This window comes from Citrus sinensis, chromosome 9, assembly GCF_022201045.2.
Source record: "Citrus sinensis cultivar Valencia sweet orange chromosome 9, DVS_A1.0, whole genome shotgun sequence".
Taxonomy (NCBI): domain Eukaryota; kingdom Viridiplantae; phylum Streptophyta; class Magnoliopsida; order Sapindales; family Rutaceae; genus Citrus; species Citrus sinensis.
In genome coordinates, this window is record NC_068564.1 from 21,464,907 (window position 1) to 21,481,626 (window position 16,720).

Here is a 16,720-nt window from a genome sequence, read left to right on the forward strand (position 1 = left end):
TCTATACATTTTAAATAAATCATTATTTTCACATTATAAATGTTTATATTTAATGGAAAAATGATTTTATGAAATTGGTTGTTTTTCAAGTTTATAGTTTAATTGAAAGAGTTTTGAAAACTTTGAAATCAACAAGTATTACTTGAAATTTTGGAGAAAGACTTATTTGAAAAGTTTCAAAATATTTTGGGCCATATCATAATTTCAAAAAGTTTTAGGATTGACAAAGTATTATTTAGAAATTCTGAAAGTGGACCTATTTGAAAACTTTTATAACGTTTTGGGCTATAATATAGTTTTATAACAATTGTAATTTCAGAAAATATTTCACTGTAGCAGTTATTGTAGCAAGCGGCTATCTAGATTTTGGGCAGTAAGCTTCTGGAGTATAAACGACTATCCAGATATCGTAAGCGGCATGCCGCATGTTTTGAAATTCAAATTTTTGTTGTAACGGTAACATAAAAGCAGCTAACTGGATTCCGAAAGCGGCAAGCCGGTTATCATCAGAAAACACATAACGGCTATTTTTTGGGCTCAAACTATATAAACTTAAATCCAATTCATTTTTGGTAATCCAAGCAAACAAAAACAAAAAAACACACAACATATCTTGAGCTCTCAATTCGCAAATCGTTATTCATTAAATCATCTTTGTTCTTCAATTTGTATATCTACTCTTTAATAGAGTTTTTATTATAATCTTCAATTCCTCATCTTAATTGTGAGTGTTTAAGTGTGTGAGACACTTGAGTGAAGAGATTGAGAGATAATCTCTTTGTTGTAAAGGTTCATTGACACCTTGAAAGTCAATTGTAAGCTTTTGAAGCCTTGGAAGGTTTGGATAGTGAAATCCTCAAACTTGGGTTGTTTGGAGGCGTGGACGTAAGCGGGGATTGCCGAACCACGCAAAAATCATTGTGTTTGTTTTCTCTTCCCTTACTCATTTATTATTGTGTGTTATTGAACTTATTGTTTTCGAATTTATTAAGGTATTAAATTGAATTGTTGTGTGGTTTGCTTAGTTTAAGTTTTAAAAACTCAATTCACCTCCCTCTTGGGTTGCATAACTTGTATTTCAGCTTGGTTAATCAAATCTGCTTACCCCTTTTAAGTTTAAACAGGTCTTGTCATTTTCTTTATTTATTTTATTTAATCAAATAATATTTAAGAAATTCATTTATTGTAATTAACTAACTAATATTTAATCATTATTTCTAATAAGTCCTTCACCTCTTGTGCTTTCGTCCAACCACCAATAGTCGTGTTCACCGTCACCGACCATCGGCTGCCTCTTTTTCGATATTAGTTGATATAATATTTTCAAAATCCTCATTACGAGCTCTACACAATCGTATCAATATATTTGATAAGAAAGCTTCTATTCGTCATAGATCTATAGTTAAAATTTTAAAATCTAAAAATTTGATAAAAAAATATGTGGTAGAAAGAAGCTCCAGTGCTAGAGATATTGGTACCATTATTGAAAGCCAGAGACGAGAATTCCAATGATACTAAACCTGACTTAAATGAAAAATATTTATAATTTTTTTGTGATGGTTGGTGTTGGCCAATAGTGGTTGCCGATAATATTTCATTTTTTAATAAATATTTAAGACCAGTGTTATTTATTTATAATATAAAAATATTATAAATATATATTATAGTTCATCTTACACCGAATATAGTACTATATTAAAATTATTACATAATAATATAATACAATAGAATACAATAGAATACAATTCAGTACAGTCCAATTTAATGCGTCTAGCCAAACATATCGCAAATGTCTAACTCTGAACTTTGAATTGCCATCAACGTTAGACGCTCTAAAGTTCAATAAAAATATGTTCTAAGACATACGCAAATACCCTTTATAACCCTATTAACAATAATTACAAAACTAAATAAATCTCAGAAATAAAATTTTTTAGGTTTCGGCAATTTTTGTTTGGATTGTTGTAATATCTACAAATATATTACGTTCGAATATCTGTTAGGTGCACTCCAAATGTCCACAAAATAATAGTTTAGAAATCTTCTAATTATTAGACCATATATTGAGAAATCACCCATGAGCGTGAGTCCAATGATATCACCAAATTAGAAGTGTATTTTTAGAAATTAAAAAGGTATTGTAGGTTTTAATAAGTTTTTAATTTGTAATCAAATTAACCTCATAATTATTAATACTCTAAAATTTGATGATTTTATCAGCGGATAGTCCGACAGGTGAGGTATAATTTTTTACCATATCAATAATTAAGCTAAAAATATCCATAATCTTATCAATTTTCTTTTCCATTCTTTGTTTATAAATCATTGCAAAATGCAAAGAATGACTCACCAAAGCAAGTGATATTAAAAATAATAAAATAAAAATTGGGGTCTTGAAGAGTTTTTTCCTCGGGAATTTTGTTTAAGAAAATTATAAAAAAAAATCCAAAGGTATATGATAAAAACACCTGTCAGTGACCCACCCGCAAACCCCCGACTTCACACAATTCAACCACGTGCCCCACTCCCATTTGGGTACTGCGACTGTCCTCCCTCTGTATCTACATCTTCAAAAAATAACTCCGGAAACCTAACAAAAAGGGGCAAAAGAAGAAGAATAGGAATTGGAAGCATCTGAAAATCAGTGAAGATGACGGAGGCAATGATTAGAAAGAAGCCAGGAATGGCCAGCGTGAAGGACATGCCCGTCCTACAAGACGGGCCCCCGCCGGGCGGGTTCGCCCCGGTCCGATATGCCCGTCGGATCCCCACCAAGGGCCCCAGCGCCATGGCCCTCTTTCTTGCAGCCTTTGGTGCTTTCTCTTATGGCATGTATCAGGTTGGCAAAGGCAACAAGATCCGCAGGTATCCAAAATAAATAAATAAACAAAATCATCCATATTATTATTTTTTACTTATTATCAGTTTCTGTTAAGATTTGTTTGTATTGTTAGCTTAGGGCAAATGGGGTTTTGTTGTTTTTGTAAATTAAGATTAAAAGTTTTGAAATTTTATGGCTAGGAGGGTATAACCATAGAAATTATAAACTTATCTATTCATTTGTTTAAATAAGTAAAAGTGGGCAATTATAATTTCTGGGTTTTATTTGAGTTTTTGAAATATTTTGGAGCTTGTCCATGGCTTCAGTAAATAAGAAATGTGTACACGGTTTCTCGTATTTGTTTAGTCTGACAACCATGGGTGCTGTGGAGGATTTAACCTTTCTGTGATGATGGATGTTAATCATGTTGAAACACAAATGACTCAAGGTGTAGTGAAGCTTTAATTGGGAATGCTATTTTTATGAAAAAGCATAATCTCAGTACGAGGAAGATAACACTTGGAGGGATATATTAGTAGATCAAGATATGTTTAGGTTGTTGAATGAGAATTTTCTCACTGAATTAAGGCCTCGATTTTGCTAATGGATCATTAGTTGTATCTCTGTAGTGAATGAAATTATTGAAGTTATCAAATTTTGATGTAGGTTCATGTCGAATAACAATTATTTCTATTGGTATGAATTCTTCCGCATGTCCATGACGAATCAGGTTTCTTCTAGAAGTAATCTTTTTCATTAATGTAAGTGACATTGAAAAAAACCCCATAGTTTCAGGAAATTGACAAGGTCTTTCTTGGTTTTCACGATGAAGGTAACAAATGGCCTTATTCTGAGACAACAGCTTTCAGAAGCCTGAATGTTCTTCCTTGGATTTTGGATTTCTTGGGTTTGGAGGATGTCTGTAGGGAAAAAGAGAGATCTGTAGGATGTTAAAAATTTGATACTTGATCACGAATCAGAGTTTTGGATGTTAAAGAGAATGCTACAAAACATTTAATCTGCATTAAAGAATGCTAGGATTTAAAAAAAGAAAAACTTGGGAAGAAAGAAGATGGGAAAGAATCGAACTAACCATTTTGTGTACTCATGCACTAAGTGTTATTGTTTGGTTGGATAGATTACATGTCTAGCTGTCAAGGTTTTGATGTATGCAACATGTTACAGAAGAAGATGTATAGATACCTTTTATCCTTAAATAGTAGATGAAGATGGCAAAAACTTACATTTGGGGTATGGCAGTCAGTTATTTTGCTCCATGAGGTGGTTGAAGTGTCAATTTTCCCAAGCTATGGGGGTTGCAATGTCATTATACTCTTTTCACTGTCATAGTCACTTCTTTCTACAGCTCCTTGACGTGCCACTGAACCACTAAGCTCTTGATAAATCACATAGAGAGTCTAAACATATAATGATGCTGCATCTACCTGGTGTGAGAGACTTTTTGATGAAAGACAGTGTATTCTCATTTGCTGTAGTTCAAGCAGGTATTCAGTTGTCAAAATTCATATGAATCGGTTGATTTACTGTGAGGTAGCATATATCAGAATTTATGGTTTTGAGTATGCAACTTCTTCTTTGTTAGCATTTTGCTCACAACAGTCTCGGATATTGTATCTCATCCTGTAATGATACAAAAATAAGTTTTCATTGTGTTTCTCGTTGAATTTATCCCTAATTCATCTTACAAGAAAAGCGGGTTTCAACTTTGCACGTGTGCATGCTCTGAGCCAATCATCTAAGAGATTAACTGCAAAAAGTTTTTATATGGTGGACATAATTGATTTTTTTCCGAGTTTGTCAGGTAGTCTAAGCATGCATGGTTGGAGCTTTTATCTTGAAAATAGAATAAGTTCTTTAGCAAATCAATTGAGAATACCTATCATGGCTTGCATAGACGAACAAAATTGTTCTTTTCCAAATCATTGTAGGATAAATCATGGTTTGCATAGACAAAGTTGTTCTTTTGCAAATCAGTTAAGGTAACTGACGTAGCTGGCTATTCTGTGATGATATGCTCTTAATCTCTCGTTGTTTCATTTTTAATTAACTTTCACTTTTATACACGAAAATGTTGCTTATATGTATATGTACAGTATGAACCCATAGATTTTTTATATTATTTACTATTGCAAGATGATAATTTTAGCTTTCAGAGCTCCGAAAGCTTCTCCTTCATCGTATTTCTTTCTTGTATACTGGGTGACATATTAGAAGGGGAATATGGAGATTTTTTCAATCATGAAATGCATTATACTTATAAGCTGGGAGTTTTAAGTCTCTGTATAAGAGGCATGGAGGGCAAGTGCCATGCATTATGTACATAAGGGATATGTACTTTAGTATTTTATTGTTTCAAGTGATATCTTTAGATTGTCTCCTTGATTTTGCCCGTTGCAATGGAAGCAGGAGGGCAGGTCATAGTAGTTGAAAGTATGAATTTTGATGCTATTTATTTCACTGTTTTGATGGTTCGGTTATTAATATTCTTTCTGATGCAGTTTTACTGTGTTCATGTTGAAACTATGATAATACAACTTGCTTTTATGCTGCAGGGCTCTTAAAGAAGAAAAGTATGCCGCACGCAGGGCAATATTGCCTATGCTCCAAGCTGAAGAAGATGAAAGGTGAACAACTAACCTTTTCTTCTTGTTTCTTATCCTTACCACAACAAACCAAACCCCCCCCCCCCCCCCCCCCCCCCCCAAACAACAACAATAAATTAGCCGCAAAAACATGGCTTATCTTTTCCGTGTTGGTCCTTGTCTAGATTTGTCAAAGAGTGGAAGAAGTATCTCGAGTATGAAGCTGAAGTAATGAAGGATGTGCCTGGCTGGAAAGTCGGTGAAAATGTCTACAACTCCGGGAGATGGATGCCTCCAGCATCTGGTGAACTTCGTCCTGAAGTCTGGTGATGGCATGTGCTTTCAACTGTTGGCCTGATACCGATGTTCATGAAAATTTCTGGTATTTCTTGGTGTATTTTCCTTTTATGAAATAAAATTGTATTGGAAAACTACTTTACATGTATTCAAAATGCAGTAGTTTTTTGTTTTGCACCCTTGGCATGATTGTCTCTCTCTGCTTTCTCAGTCAACTTAAAATTTGTGACTTGGAAGGAAGAGAAATGATATGGCTAGATAGAGAACGGATGCCAAGGTCAGCTTTGGAAAATAGTAAAGATTCATTCATAGATTGATGTTTCAGTTGATTAGTTCTGTTCTTGCCCTTGAGCGCATAATTACTCAATCTTAACGAAGCATACCTACTTTGATGGTGTGGCTTTTCATTCCTTACTTCAAATGATGAAGTTCTCTAATTATAATTTTTGTTCTGTATCTGCTTATTTATTATGTATTTGCTTGACATAATGTTGATAGTTATTAGAATGATAGGGTTATTTGTTCTTAAAAAATTAATTGGAACACCCCATATACTCCTATACTAATGTTAAAAAAAAAAGTTTTACTTTGAACGCTCTTTAAAATTCTAAAAGAAATCTTTATTTAGCTATTTAAATTAAGGTAATAATCCTCTGAAACCATTTTGAACCCTGAAATTTTATAAAAAAGTTTTTGACAAAAATACTTAAAATGTAAATTACTGTAAAAGACATTTTATTTTGAGTAAATATGACAATATTATTTTAAATGCTTATTTAGCGCACTCAAATCAACATTGAACGTTTTTACAGTTAAATTCTAAATTTTTTCTTCCCAACACCTTGAACAAATAGGTACCAAGGAGCAACTTAGTATGTCTGAAGATTTTAACATCAATAAAATATGTGTGATCCTTTTAATTTCCTAATTTACAACATAAAGAATAGTTAATTTTTCACTTCAATCATTTGGTGTTTTTTCTATGCCCTTTGCCTCGTAAGGACCCAACTTTCTTTCTCTGAAATCTTTATATTGAAATTCACAGAGAACAAATTTTTGGTTCTTCCCCCCAAAATTAGTTTATTCAATTTAACTTGTTGATATTTTACTTCGATTCACATCATAGACAGAGAACTAGCAGCTTGTTCTCTGTCCAAATGAGCTATTTAGATCTTGAGTTTGTAACAAGATATTACCTTAATTATTTGGTGTTTCTTTTATGCCCATTTGGTTTTGTTGTTGTTCACTCTTTATTTGTTGGCGAAATTAATTTTGTAACCAAAAAATTAAATTTCAATAAAGGAAAGTGCTTAGAGAAATTTTTTAACTGTTTATAACATTTTATTGAGTGTATAGAGTAAATAAAAATATTAATTTACAAGAAGTGAGGACCTATTTGGTATTTTATAAAAGAAAGTTTAGAATAATTTTTTGGAGTGTAAATAACCTCACTCTTAAATTAATTACTTTATTTACTCAAAACACAAAAACACATTTGTAATAAGAAGAAGAAAAAGAAGAAGAATATTGGATACAAATATTTTATTGTACGGTTTAAGACATAAGAATTATGTATTAAATAATGATTGTGTTATATGTGAGTTCAAAATAGTTATGTAATACTGGATTATGATAAATTTTCTTTAATAGTAATTCACATGAGGGTAGTTTTGTAATAAATTTTTTTATTAAAAAGGTGAGGCTATTTGAACCAACTAATTTCCTCTCTATATCATCTTTTTAATTAGGAATTATATTATTAAAATATTTTTTCATGAAATTACTTAATTAACTATTTTTCTCTTTTCATTCTTTGTTCCTTAATTCTCATCAATTCCATCATATATTTTATTTTAACTACAAGTAATTAGTTTCATATCATAAACTAAAAGGAGCAAACCCCATCATTAAAAAAATAAACATCAACAAATTTTTACCAAGCATAAAAGTTAATGAATATAAAGAAATTAATCTTTACCGATCATAAAAGCTAGTGAATATGAAGGCAAAAATTTCTAGTATATGGAAAGTATGAAATAGATATTATGATTTAAGAAAAAAAATTGATTTTATGTGGAAAGCATGAAATAGAGATTATGATGTACTAAAAAAGAAAGAAAAAAAATTAGTCCAAAAGAGAATGAAATTGAGAGTTAATGTGCTGACTGTGAGAGTAGAGAGAGATTATGCAATTGTGAGTAGAGAGAAAGTGATTAGTGAAAGGTAGTTTTGAAATTTATAAATTTTTAATTTTTAATAATGAATTCATTTTTTAAATAGGTGTAGAGATAAATTTGCTAGGTTCAAATAATCCTATCCTTATTAAAATTAGAGTTTGTAGAGTAATTTTTAGAGTACAAATATTCCTATCCTTATTAAAATATTTGCATTTTATTATAGCCTAATTTATACTAAAATATGTACATTATAACGGTCTTAATCTTAGCCTCAGAGTGATCCTGATTGTCTTGATTGAAACGATTCATCAAATATCATAATGTGATTCTTGTAAATATTATTTCACTTTCCAATTGATACTTGGGGAGATTTTACCCGTTGCATAATAAAATTTCATAAATGAAATTATCTGTATAATAATTTCAAATGACCAAATTTAACACAACTAATAATATTAACATTTTCTTTTGAAAGCATAGCCACAACAGAAATTAAATGCCTTTCGCCGCCATGTGATCAGCAAGATTTGAAGCTCTCACACCACTTAAGAGACTACACCACTTGAATAAAATAAAACCTTAAAATTATAAAACATTGATATTGATCTAATAATACATCCTAATAATTTATTGGTATTAATTTTGTATTTTTAAGATTACTTTTAACATGATTAATTTATGAATCACTCATTTTATTTAGTAGATGTGTTTGGACTTATTTGGTATTGATTTTGAGAGGTTCAAAAGTGATTTTGAGAAGTTAAAATTTAATTTTGGTGTTTGATAAATTTTTTAAAATTACTTTCGACAAAATCATTTTATCCTACCACAAATTTTGAAAACAAAGGAAGGAATAGTTTTCAAAATTTAATTTTGAGAATTGGTTTTATATTTAATAAAATTATGTAATCCTTGTATATATTACAAAAATATAAAATTATGCTTATTAATTAAAAAATATTAAATTAAAATATTATTATTATTATTATTACCAATTATATTGAGATAACAAAAAAATAAAATTGATAATATAAAACATTTATCAATAATGTGTGTGTGTATTGTTCAACATTGTATCTAATTTTGTCATTTATATTTTTACAGCATATTAACAGTAAAATTTATAAAATACATATAACTTCTTTTAAAATTTATAGTACTTTTATAAATAAATTTTACCAAGTTCTTCACAGTTGATTATTTATACAGTAACTGATAGCAATTATTATAAAAAAAAACTACATCATTATCAAACTGTCCTCTAAAGTTCCATTTGGTATACCTTCTTAAATAGAGCTTATATAAGTATAGTTTTTATAAGTAAATATATTATTTATTTGATTGTTAACAAAAACTTTTTATTAACTAATAGTTGCAAGTAGCTTTCCTCTTATGTAAGTAGTGTTTTTATCAAAAATATATATTAGTTATTTGATTTTCAATGAAAACTTTAATTAACTAGTTGTTTCAAGTAATTTTCCTTGATTTGCCATTTGAGTCCAAATCTTGAGGAAAATATAGAGCTGAAAATTTGACTTTGGCTTTGCCCACTCTTACCCTTAAAAAAAAAAAAAGAAATTCAGATTCTTTCAGAAAAAAAAAAAGTTTAGATTCTCTGTTTCATCAGTTCAGATACTCTATTTAAATAAAAAGAAATGGACAACCATTATTTATAGTTTCAAAAGGTGTGATCACAAATTTAACTATGTTGTTTTGTCAATGAAGTAAATTAATTACTTCATTATGAATTATCTCTACCTCGTTGTAGATTTGCTAACATATATAAAATTTCATGCTATAATTTCCTCTTATAAATTCTTCCTATAAAATAAGCTGAAAGAAATTACCATTGAACTATCTCTACCTCATTATTAAGGATTATTGGGCACCATGAATCCTAATTTCAATGTCTCGCTTTACATCTTTCTAATGTGCTTTTGCATATTTTGCGGATCAACAATGTCATCCCGACAAGAAATCACATATATAACAGGTCTTCGCTCAACTTTCAAGGTATATGTCATCAATGGAATTAATTCAACTGACAAACCGTTGTTCATTCGTTGTCAATCAAGAGATGATGATCTTGGTGAGCATTATCTCAAGGCTGGTGAGAATTTCCATTGGCATTTTTGGGTCAACTTTTTGAGAACAACTCTTTTCTTTGTCGCATGAAATGGGAAAACAAAGATACCAGATTTGATGTTTTCACTGCCGGTAATGAGGGTAAAAAGTGTGAGAAAACTGGCCATGTGTATTGGTTGGCACAAGAATCTGGTTTTTATCTGAGTGATGACAATTCTTCTTGGTCGAAACAATATAGTTGGCCTTGAATGATATGTCATGTTAGAGAGAAAATATACTGATCAATAAAACTCGAAATTGATGGTCTAAATGTTATTTGAGTGAGATTTAGTATGATTATTATTTTTGAATCTTTATATATGTAAAGTAAATTCCATTCTCTGCCGTTTTCCAAGAACAATTCCCAGTTGGAAAACAATTGTGATACCCAACCTTCGTGTTAAGAAAACCAGTGCTTTTCTTTTTTGCGCCCCACGTCCCATCACCCCAAAAATGAGTCTCCTCAATCATGCACACTCAGTCTAAGATGAAATTTGAAGTATCCAGTTGCCATTCATCCAAAATGTGTGCTCCCCAAGATCACTATGATTTGAACAATAGTGAATGATTAATGGGTTCTTGTTGCTTTTAAATCCATTGGTCATATTAACTTTGAATTTGAACCAATAATTCATGACGATGCAGTTGATGGTTTTTTGATCTAACGTATAGGATGCTAGGGCAAGAGATAGAATACAAGAAGAAAGACAAGGATTTATCATGCTTCAAAATGGTGCAATAGTTCTGTAGTTAGACATGTAAAGAACGTTATTACTTGTAAGGAAAAATAAAGAGAATTAATTGTCATTGGATGTAAGGACGTAGCGCTATACAGTATTCGTGGCACCGAACGCATTAAGTAGACGCCCGAACTCATCAATTAGAAGTCTACCTGCGTGCGTCACTTTGTGGGGGAAGTTATATTGTACAGAGATTGTGGTTATCAAATATGAAAAGTAATCATCTCTAAGCGCGTATTCGGTTGAAAGAAAATGAGAAAAATATTTTTATTAGTATATAGAGTTAACAAATCTAATTAATTTAAAAGGTAAAATGGGGACTTTTTAGTATTTTATAAAGTGTGTAGAGAAATAAATTGTTAGAATAATTTTTAGGAGTAAATAATTTCTTTTTATTAAATTAATTAACTTTATTCACTTAAAACATCAGTAAAATCAATACGTTCAATTTTAAGAGATTTGACACATTTATAACAACATGATCAAGTCAAGTTACAAACAAATTACTTTACACAATTTTAGTTATTAATTTTATTTATTTATGTTCACCACGAATAAGAAGAAAATTAAAGAAGAAGCCAAAAAAAAAAAAGGCTATTTCATAGTACTTATATATATATATATATATTTGAAAACTAAAAAATATTACACATATTTTGTAATTAAAATTCTTTTAAAATATATTATTTCCTCATTGTTCATCTAAGTAATGATAAAGAGTTGGAAATAAAATTTTTACAATTTAAGACATAAGAACTATATAATAAATAATGAGGGTATTGTATGAGTGCTCAAAATAATTATATAATATTGACTTAAGATAAATTGCCCTCAATGGCAATTCATATTATGGGTAATTTTGTAATAGAATTCTTTTATTAAATGAGTGGAGCTATTTGAACTCACCAATTTCCTCTCTACATACCATCTTTTTAGTTTAGAATTTTATTATTAAAATAATTTTGATAAAATATTTAATTAACCTTTCTTCTCTTTTCATTCTCAATTCCTCTATTCTCATGAATTCCACTATTCTCATGAAATTCCACCACATATTTTCTTTTACCTACAAATAATTGATTTCATTATACACTATTATAAACTAAGAGAAGCAAAACTCATCATTCAAAAATGAATATCAACAAATTTTTACCAGTCATAAAAATTAATGTATATCAAGAAATTAATCTTTATACTTATCACAAAAGTTAGTGAATATCAAGGGAAAAAAATTCTTATATATAGAAAGTATAAAACACATATTATGACTTAATAAGAAAGACAAAAAAGTAAATACAAAAGGGAGTGAAATTAAGTTCTTAATTTACAGAATGTGAGGGTAGAGAGAGGTTATGCAGTCGTGCGTGAAGAGAAAGAGATTAGTAAAAAGTAATTTTGAGATTTTTAAATTTTAAATTTTTAATAATGAATTTACTTTTTAAAATGACTGTAGAAATAAATTTAGTAAGTTCAAATAACCCCACCCTTATTAAAATTAGAGTATACAAAATAATTTCTAAAGTGCAAATAACCCACCCCTATTGAAATATTTTCATTTTATTATAGTCATGATTTATGCGACGTACGTATATTATAATGGCCTTGATTTTCGCCTCATAGTGGTCCTGATTGTCTTGATTGAAACGATTCATCAATATCATCATGTGATTCTTATAAATACTACTGCACTTTCCAATTGATACTGGGAGAGATTTTATTTTACAAATTGAATAATAAAATTTCGTAAATGAAATTATTTGTACAATAATTTCAAAGAATCAAATTTAACACAATTAAGAATATTAACATTTTCTTTTGAAAGCATAGACACAATAGAGACTAAATCCCTTTCGCCGCCATGTGATCAGCAGGATTTGTAACCTCTCATACCACTTAAGAGGTTTTACCACTTGAACAAAACAACACCATAAAAATGGTAAAACTTTAATATTGATCCAATAATAGATCCTAATAATTTGTTAGTATTAATTTTGTATTTTTAAGGTTACTTTTGATATGGTTATTTGATGAATCACTTATTTTATTTAGTAGATGTATTTAAGGCTCCCTTAGTATAACTTTTCAAATTAATAGAGTTTATATAGATAGAGTTTTTATAAAAAAATACATTAGTTTTTTTTTTCATTATTTATGAAAACTTTTATTAACTTGTGGTTTTAAGTAGTTTTCCTTTTATATAGGTAGAGCTTTTATAAAAAAATATATTAGTTATTTGGTTATCAATGAAAATTTTTATTAACAAGTTGTTTCAAGTAGATTTTCTTAATTGCTTATTTGAGTTCAAACTCTAAAAAAGGTATAGAGATAAAAACTTTATTTAAACTTTACCTGCCTCATTCCTTTTTTAAAGAAAAAAACAAAATTTAGGTTTTGTATTTAATCATTTCAGATACCCTATTTAAATGAAAAATAAATATGGACAACCATTATTTATGGGTTCAAACGGGGTGACCACATTGTTGTTTTGTCAAAGAAGTAAATTAATTGCTAGCATATACATAATTCATGCTATAATTCCCTCTTAAAAAATAACCTGAAAGAAGCTATCACCATTGAAGTATAGCTACCTCGTTATTACGGGATTATTGGGCACCATGAACCCTAATTTCAACTTCTCCCTTTACATCTTTTTCATGTGTTTTTGCCTATTCTGCAGACCAACAATGTCATCCGGACAAGAAATCAGATATTTCCCCGGTCTTCGCACGACTTTCGATGAATATATCATCAATGGAATTAATTCAAGTGACAAACCATTGTTCATTCATTGCCAATCAAGAGATGATGATCTTGGTGAGCATTATCTTGAGGCTGGTGAGGATTTCCATTGGCATTTTTGGGTCAACTTTTTCAGAACGACTCTTTTCTTTTGTCACATGAAATGGGAAGACAAAGAGACCAGATTTGATGTTTTCACTGCTGGTAAGGAGGGTAAAAAGTGCGACAAAACTGGCAATGTGTATTGGTTAGTACAAGAATCTGGTTTTTACTTGAGTGATGATAAATCTTCTTGGTCGAAACAATATGATTGGCCCTGAATGATATGTCATGTTTGAGAGAAAATCTGTTAATCAATAAAGTTCGAAATTGATGTTCTAAATGTTATTGAGTGAGATTTAGTATGATTACTATTTCTGAATCTTTTTATATGTCCTACATCATTTTAATTATGTTTTGGGTATGTCTGGGATTATATTAATTAGCTTCCGAAATAATCAAATACTTGTATAGAATCTCAAATTAACAATCAACTTTTTCAAATAATTTGGTAAGGTGTTTTTTTCACCCAGTTCATAAACTTTATTTTTTAAAATATTTCTTCCAAGGCAATACATTAATTAACATGATCAAATGGCCAGAGGTACCTCTTCACCCAGTTCGTATTATCATTGCTAAAGTAAATTCCATTCTCTGCCGTTTTCCAAAAGCAATTCCCAGTTGGAAAACAGTTGTGATACTCAACCGCCATGTTAAAAACATCAGTGCTTTTCTTTTTTGTGCCCCACGTCCAATCACACCAAAAACGAGTCTCCTCAATCATACTCAGTCTAAAATGAAATTTGAACTCGCCATTCATCCAAAGTGTATGCTCCCCAAGATCGTCATGATTTGAATAGCAGTGAATGATTAATGGGTTCTTGTTGGTTTTGAATCCATTGATCACATGAATTTTGTACTTGAACCGAATGATTCGATTTTCATCATGGGATGATGATGCAGATGATGGCTTTTGAGCTACGTAACAAGATGCTAGGGCTAGAAATAGAAGAAAGGAAGAAAACCAAGGATTTGTCATGCTTCAAAATGATGCAATGGTTTCAGTATTGCAAATATTTTGTTGTCCAAAGATGAAATAATTTGTTAGAGAGATACGAAGAAAGTTATAAGCAAGAAGAAGGAGAATTAATTGTCATTAGATGCAAGTACGTGGTGCTATACAGTATTTATGGCACCGACCGCATTAATTAGAAGTCTGACTCTGCGTGCGTCACTTTGTGGGTGGGGTTATACGTTTGGTTTAATTTGTTTCCTTTTGTTATATAAATTTATACAGAGATTAAGGTTATCAAATAAGAACATAAATAATCTCTGGGCTCATGTTCGATTGAAAGAAATGAACGAAGAGGAGAGGAAAGGAATGGAAAGATGGAAGGAAAAAAAAGAAAAAAAAGTAACAAATGATCTTGATTTTATTGTTTGGCTTAAGACGTGATTCCTTTATTTATTTATTTCTTCCGAAGGGCTGAACTTGGAGTAAATATCTACGTGGGCTAAATTGTCAGTATCTTTTCTTTTAAAATATTGATTAGTTTTTAACGGTTTCCGCATCTTTGTAGACGGTAGTGGTGCAATCGTTTCAAGCAATTTGGGGGGTTTTTTTTTTTTTAATTTGCTTGCAAATTTAGGGATCTTGTTACAGTGCTCGGCTGCTTTTTTTTTTTTTTTTTCCTTATCCTTTATTATTTTGATGAGTTATTAAAATTAAATTATATTTTTTGTCAATTTTATAAAATTTTAAATTAAGTATGCAGGGGCAAATATAGTCTTTTCGTACTAAATCTTTATATTTTATATAAAAACGTCAAAATTTTTTTTCAAATCTTGCATGTATCTACACGTTCCTTTGCCCTCTTTCCGCACCTCTCATTTCCTTTTCTTCAAATCAATCAGACCTTGTTTTAACCACTGTAGATCTGAATAGATTTTTAACACCCTATTTCATCTCTGGTATTCAAACAGTAAACTGTTGAAAAGGTAAAATGTACTTTTTTACAAATATATTAACTAATTTTAACTTGTAAATATCTAGTATAATTAATTTATATGTAATTGCATTTATATATCCTTCAACAACATATATATATATATATATATATATATATATATATATATATATATATTTATAGGACTAACGTGATATAAAACAAGTAATAAGAGAGACTAGTTAATGTAAATATATAATATGTGTCTATTGACATTCTCTTGTGCAACATCTACATATTTTAAAATGTAAACTTATGGTTATGGATAACCGTAGGCATTTAATTATACCTGAGTAAATTTTGAATTACTCCCTCATAAAATGACAATTTTCAAAATATCTTTTATCTATTTGTCAAAATATAAAGAAAAGATGAGGTGAATTGATGATAAGTTGAAGTTTATAATAATTTAGAGATATTTTAACTATTATCATTTCACGAAAAAGGGTAATCCACAACTAACACTATAATTTATAGCTAAACCACAATAGTGGATTATTGTTTAGTATTATGCCATAGCTAGCGATCGTCGTTTAGCTCAAATATGAAGTTTAAATTGTGTCTAAGCACTTGAATTTTTTTTTCATATACATGAATCATAATAAGTGATGAAACTTAATTTTTTTGTTTGATGCACCAATCGCTTTAATGGAAAATCCACTAAAAATCTTGTGTCTTATTTGTTTATTTCATGCTTTCTATTAACTTATTAATTTTTCTTTATATACTTAAGTATTCAAGTTTTTTTAAAGATAATAAAGTGGATAAAATCTGAATTAAATTTTAACTCTTCTTTTAAAATTTAAACTTGTTACTAGTGGTAAGCTAAAGTTACTTAAAAAGCACTCGATCATCCCCTTTGATAAAAAAAACAAATAAAATTCATTTATTCAAACTGCTTCCTTCAAACAGTAGGTACAACATATAATTACCAGTTATATCTCTGGTGCCATGATAAGGAGCTATGCAAGTCCAAACGAGCCTCCAAACCCAACAGCAAGTATAAAGAGTATGCATGGGCACATGCAAGCAGCCATGCAAGTCATGCATGAGGTATGCATCACGTGGAAGTATGTTCTTTAAGTGAGAATATGCTTCTGAGTTTGAAGTTGATTCTTTCAAGGACTCTTCAAGGGTGTAGCAGGGAGGTTTTCCTTCGTCAAGCCGAATGGTT

General features: G+C 29.9%; 1 protein-coding gene across 1 annotated transcript; it reads left to right on the forward strand.

The window, feature by feature from the left end:
• Window positions 1-2,500: 2,500 nt before the first annotated feature.
• Window positions 2,501-6,135, forward strand: LOC102620978 (NADH dehydrogenase [ubiquinone] 1 alpha subcomplex subunit 13-B). Its single transcript, XM_006492089.4, has 3 exons — window positions 2,501-2,865; window positions 5,395-5,466; window positions 5,610-6,135. Exons 1-3 carry the CDS (start codon window positions 2,651-2,653, stop codon window positions 5,752-5,754), a joined length of 432 nt encoding a protein of 143 aa, XP_006492152.1. The 5' UTR covers window positions 2,501-2,650; the 3' UTR covers window positions 5,755-6,135.
• The last annotated feature ends 10,585 nt before the right edge of the window (window positions 6,136-16,720 follow it).